At 56.4% G+C, this 6,000-nt stretch overlaps 1 protein-coding gene across 1 annotated transcript in view; it reads left to right on the top strand.

Annotated features, from left to right (window-relative positions):
• Positions 1 to 745: 745 nt before the first annotated feature.
• The window catches only part of LOC138831090 (rho GTPase-activating protein 23-like), a 29,047-nt gene continuing 23,792 nt past the window's right edge, over positions 746 to 6,000 (top strand). The window contains exon 1 of the mRNA XM_070028197.1: positions 746 to 812. Coding sequence (XP_069884298.1) covers positions 750 to 812 — 63 coding nt within the window. The 5' untranslated portion in view covers positions 746 to 749. The remainder of the gene's footprint in view (positions 813 to 6,000) is intronic.

The following is a 6,000-nucleotide window of genomic DNA, read 5'->3' as shown; positions in this document are numbered from 1 at the left end:
GATGAGCTGGAGGGATCCTGTTGAGTGCAGGGAAATGAGAAGTTGGCTCAGGCCAGGGCTGTCTTTTGGGGTCCAGTTCAGAGTGAAGCCATAAAGACCATGTGACGTGAGGGGCATGTGTCTGAGCCACAGGCCTCAGTGAAGGTGGGCTCCAGAGGGCCAGGCATCTACCAGACCAGTGTCTCCCAGCCTTGAGTCCACTGTGAGCTCCTGGCTAAGACTGCCAGGGCATCCCCACACCAGATCTTCCCTCATGCCTCGACTTTGCAGAGTCTCTAGCCTGCAGCTAAGCCCGGTCTTTTCTTCACTCAGATTCCGGGTTGCATCATCTGGTCTCTGGCTTTGCCTCTCATGCTTTCTGGCTCTTTGGGGCTCTGTTTCTGGCCATCTCTGGCCATTGCCTTTTGCCTCTCCGGGTGCTGCTCCCTGGGTTCTGTGTCCTTGGTCCTGGAGCACCCTCTATCCGGGCCGGTCCCCCGAAGGCCGACACGAACTTCCTTAGCTGCGATCTCATCTCTGCGCCAGGCTGGGTGGAGACCCAGGTCTCAGCCCGCTCTGACCCTTGCTGCTCCGAGTGGACAGAGGCCGCAGGTGCGCTGGGTCGGTCGCCAGCACTGGGGTGTCAGGGGGCGGAGCGAGGGGGCGGGCCCGGGGCACCCCGCGCCCGGCCCCGCCCCCGGCCCGCCCCCCCGGGTCTCTGGCCCGCGCCCCCAGCAGTGCCCGGGCAGCAGAGCCGTCGCTGCCACCCGATGAATGGAGTCGCCTTCTGCCTGGTCGGGATCCCGCCGCGCTCGGAGCCCCGGCCCCACCAGGTGAGGGCGCTGGGCCGGGAAGGGGCGGGTCCGGGCGCGGTGGGGCCCGGGTCGCTGCCACTCTGCACGGGGGGCGGGCGCGGGCCTGGGGCGCACGGCCCCGGACACCGGGGTGTGTGTGTGTGTGTGTGTGTGTGTGTGTGTGTGTGGCGGGGGGGGGGTGGTGCCGGGCTGGGGTGGGGGCCGAAGAGCGAGCTGCCCCTCCCAGGGGCGGCCAGGAGGGAGCTGAGCGGAGGCCCGGGGGGCCGGCGGGGCAGGGGCCACCCCTGGGGTGGCGGTGCCAGGCCCCTTGTGGCGAGGCCGCGGGGAGCGGGGGGGGGGGGCGCCTTTTGTCCGGGTTGTTCAGGCGGGGCTCCTGCCGCCGTTTCCTCTGCCCGAGTTTTCGTTTTCCGTTGGCCCCGGCACAGCTGGAGGGAGAGGCCGTGGGGGAGGGGGTCCCGGGCGGGACGGCGGCGGCCGGGCGGGCAGGGGCCGGGCACCGCGTCCCGGGCCCCGGGCCACACTCGCCCCCTGTCGCCGGGTCCACCCTCGCGCGACACGCTGGCTACCAGGCTTGGAGGTGGGGGGCGCCGCTCCTCTGGATGCTGAAGAAGAGAGCCGCCAGGCCCGGGACCCCAGCCCTGCAGGCCGGGCTGCCCTCCCTCCTGCCCCCTCAGGCTGGCTGTGGGTGGGTCTGGGCGCGCGGGGTGCCAGGGGCATTACTCAGCGCTGGGCTGCTTTGCTTGGGTTCTTTCATCTGCCAGCTGCTGAGGCTGGGCAAGGGCCAGCAAGGGCCTTGGGGGGGCACTCCCCCTCCCACCATGGGGCCAGTCCCCTGCCTCCCCCCGCCCCTAGGCCTGGTCTAGGCAAGCACCCGCACAGAGGCTTCTCAAGTTTGAAGGAGCGAGCACTGTCAGGCCAGTAGTTTTCCTGAGTTTAGAAAGGAAGTTCCCTGGGGTCCAAGTTAGCGTCGGTCAAGGCCTGAGTTGAAGCCTCTTTCTCTTTGGATGGGGTGCAGGGCAGCGGCACCCCCTCTTCTTTCCAGCCCTCTCCAGGGTTGGCCCTGCAGGCATATGCTTTGCAAACTCTTTCTGGGACAGAACTGTTTCTCTGGAGCTGGTTCTGTTCACTTCTTCCTTGGTTTGCCTCTCTCTCTCTCTCTCTCTCTCTCTCTCTCTCTCTCTCTCTCTCTCTCTCTCTCTCTCTCTCCCATCCCTGCAGCCAAAATATGTTTCCTCATTATGAACTTGAAATTCAGGATGGACAGGGGGCGGGGGTGGAGGTCATTAAGCATGAGTCCCCGGGATTCACCCCCCACTTCCCCCCACCAACACATACTTCATCTCTATTCCCCTCTATCTCCACCCTCTCTGGGTGGCCCAGCTGGGGGTGGACGGCTTGCTGATCCCACGTGGTTCCTTTCCCCTCTGCCAGGGCAAACAGCCCCATTTTTCAAAAGTGGCCAGCTCTGCTGAGATGTGTTCATTGGCATGCCATTTCAATATCCATTATGTAACCAGTCCTTTTACCTCCAAACTCTGGCCTAAAGTCCCCCAGCCCTGGCTGGTTTCACCACGTACTGGCTGTGTAGTTGGAATGACCCCCAGGTGGGTCATTGGGTCCCAGGCCCTGCCTTGCCCTTGGGAAGGAAGAGAACAGAGATTTTTCCCCCAGGCTGAGGTTGGATCATGCTCAATTCCAGGGCCTCAGAGCCCTGAATGGCCAGGGAGGTGTGAGTGTCACTGTAGCCATTTATAGAGGATGAGTTTGATCTCTTCAGTGATATTGCAGGGATAGAGACTGGGTCTTCTGATGGTAGCCAGGGCACTGAAGAGAGAAGTGATTAGAAGATGGCTTTGTGAGGCTCCCAGCTGAAGCAGAAGGACACTGGACTTGGAAAACAGGCCTTGTGGGAGGGCAGCCTGCTTGGGGGCTTTCTGTGTCCCCTCCTCAGCCCAACTCTGAACTTACGGTGAAGTGGTGAAGCATTGTTGACATAAATAGGAACGGGGGTGAGGGAGGGTGTTGGTGACAGAGCAGGGCATGCAAGAGTGGGCAGCAAATTGCTTCATCCCTCATTGCAGGGCTGCTTTGAAGGACTTGTCCATGTGTAATGTTCAAAGACAAGACTACAAAGCAAGACTGGACTGACGATGTAAGGGACTCTAGTTAGATATTCAGGAGAACTTCCAATGTCAGGCTTGTGAGGTGCACCACTCCAGAGCAGTCTAGAGCATCATGCAGGGATGTTTCCTTCAATTGATCCCAGTGTAGATATCCAGAGCATATAAATATAGTCAAATGAGCACCTACATTAATGCTCCTCTTCTGTGTCTGTGTGTGTGTTTTCTTGTGTGTGTGTGTGTGTGTGTGTGTGTGTGTGTGTGTGTGTGTGTGTGTGTGTGTGTGTGTGTGTGTGTGTGTGTGTGTGTACCAGTGCTGGGCTTGAATTCAGGGCCTGGGCACTGTTCAGGCCCTTGAGCTTTGCTCAAGATTGGCTTTCCATCACCTGAACCATAACTCCACTCCTAGCTTTTTGGTGATTAATTGGAGATAAGAGTCTCACAGACTTAGTGCCTAGGATTTGAGCTGAGATCCTCAGATCTCAACCTCCTGGGTAGCTAGGATTACAGGCATGAGCCACCAGCACTTGGCTTAGTACTTTAAGAAGAAGTACCAAGAAGGACTTAGTACTTTAAGGAGAGTTGCTGATAACTAGGCATAGATAGCAGTTCCTCTGGGCCAGGTTTTATGCAGATTACCTGTTTCATCCTCACAGTATCACCGTGAGGGGGGGGACCATTACTGTCCCTATGTTGCAGTGGAGGGAGGACATTAAGGCACAAAGTCTCATGGGTAGTAAGTAGCAGAGCCAGAGTGGGAAGTGGCCATTGGCATGACATGGAGCCATCACCTTCCCTATTGGACTTTCCAGCACCTCCCTCTCCTGTTTGGCCCACCTCAAATCTGTGTCCATCGTGGACACAGCCCCAGATCAAGTCAGTCTCTTTCTGGGTTGGAGCTTGGTCACTTGTCTTGTTCTTGTCTTCAGGGGTGATGAAGCCGAGATGTTCGGCCGTGGATACAGATGGTGGATCTGTCCAGTCACTCCTCCAGTCTTCCCCACCCCATCCATACCAGACCACACGCACCAGGGTCCTGGGTTAGCCAGTCGGAGCTCTCTTTCCAAAGGCACATCAGCCCTGCTCTGTTGGCTACAGGGATTCAAAGGTGGGGTATTGGCTTGCTCAGGGGTTTGGACAAAGCCTGGTTTTAATGATCCTGCTCTGTCACCCTCCGCAGACAGTGCCATGAATAGGGCCTGTGGGAGCTGGCACAGCCTTCCCCAGGCGCTCCACCCCTCCACACAACCTGCCTTCAGACCCAGGCCCCTGTGCCTTGAGAAACTGTGCCAGCTTGTCAGCAGGGCAGTGCCAGGCTGTACCAGGCGGATATCTCTTCCCCAGTAGCCTCAGTGGGACATCAGGCTCAGGTGGCCTTGGGACTTCTGGAGAAGTTTAAAGCCCTGTGAGTGTACATCACTTGTCAGAATAGTTCAGACTAAAGCGGCCATCTTGTCCAACTTCCCAGACTACAGGGCGAGACATTGATGCCACACAGCCTCAGCTGTGACCCCCTGACTTCCAGACCAAGTTGCTCCCTCCATCCTTCTGTTCTGGGTGTCCCCTGCCCCCACCCTGCCAGTAGCACTGGGCTCTGAGACAGAGAGGGGAGGGCAGGGAGGGGCAAGACTAAGTGGACAATGTGTCTTGTTCATCTCTGTGTCCCCAGTGACCAGCAACAGAGCCTGGCACTGAGCAGTTCTCCATAAATGTTTGTGAAATACAAACCAGGGGAGCCACTGGGCCCTGGCGCCCTGGGGTGCCCTGTGACCATCTCTCTCCCTGGTATTGTCATGGTCCCCTTACACGTCAGTCTCCACATCCTAAGTTGCTCAAGGGCAAGAAAAAAATAATAATAGCAACCATATCCATAGTGCTTACCACTGAGTAGTACATTATCCTAGTCCCATTCGACGGATGGGAAAACTGACACAAAGGTGTCACACAACAAAGAAGTGGCAGAGCTGAGAAGTTGACCATGCTTGTAATCTCATTCCAAGCAACCCAGAGGTATCATGTTTGTCTGGTCACCCACAGAACCTGGCATGCAACCGGAACCCCAAGAATTCTTGTTGGATGACTGACTAAAATTCATGAATGATGGGACAGGATATGGCGTACCACAGACTCCTGTAACCTAATCCTTTAGAAGAAGGTGGGGTTGGGGATTTGGGAAGGGAATCTGGAGGTGTTTTGCTGTGTTTTCTACACCAAGAGGTCTGAGTTGAAGCTAGAGGGAGGGAGAGCTCATCCAGCTGCCCCTCCTAGGCTACCGCAGGCCACTGGGGGTTCCGAGGCTCCTGCTTCTCGCTTGTTCTCAGTCTACTTCTTCCCTGAGAGTTTAAAGAGGACAATGCTGAGGAATGAGCATGTGGGAAAAGACTACAGGTTAGATCATCCCTCTGGCTCTCATGTGTTCATCTCAGTGTGTCACCTCGTGGAAAGACTGTCCCTGTCAGGCTGGAGGGTGACCTGAGTCTAGTTTGGGGCAGGGCCTGTCATAATTCAATTCTTTTTTTCTTTTTGGCTGGTCCTGGGGCTTGAACTCAGGGCCTAGGTGCTGTCCCTGAGCTTCTTTTTGCTTAAGGCTAGCTAGCACTCTGCACTTGAGCCCCAGCACTACTTCCAGCCTTTTCTGAGTAGCTTATTTGGAGATGAGAGTCCCACGGACTTTCCTACCCAGGCTGGCTTTGAAGGTTAATCCTCAGATCTCAGCCTTCTGAGTAGCTAGGCTTACAGACATGAGCTTCCACTGGTTGGCCATAATTCAATTTTTAAGCAACCCTTGTGTTGGACGAACACTTAACCATTGAGTGATACCCCCAGATCATAACGATCAATTCTTCATCTCTCACAAGAAAAAGTATTGGATTTCTAATCATCTTCAGTCCTAAACCTTAGGTCCAGGGACATCTCGATCCTCCTCCAACCTTTATGCACCTGAGCAGGTGACCCCTTCCCCCTCACTGTTCTTTCTTCGCTAGTTTGAATTAATATTAGTCAATGTTCCAGGTCATTCTTCATCTTGTGCTAACAGTGGGTGATGGGAGTGGGAGGGGAGTGTATGCTAGGATAGGATAGAAAGT

The sequence above is a fragment of the Dipodomys merriami genome, unplaced genomic scaffold, assembly GCF_024711535.1.
Source record: "Dipodomys merriami isolate MVZ:Mamm:240054 unplaced genomic scaffold, mDipMer1.0.p SCAF_19, whole genome shotgun sequence".
NCBI lineage: Eukaryota > Metazoa > Chordata > Mammalia > Rodentia > Heteromyidae > Dipodomys > Dipodomys merriami.
Note: the sequence above shows the minus strand (reverse complement) of the source record. Positions and strands in the feature narration are given on the sequence as shown.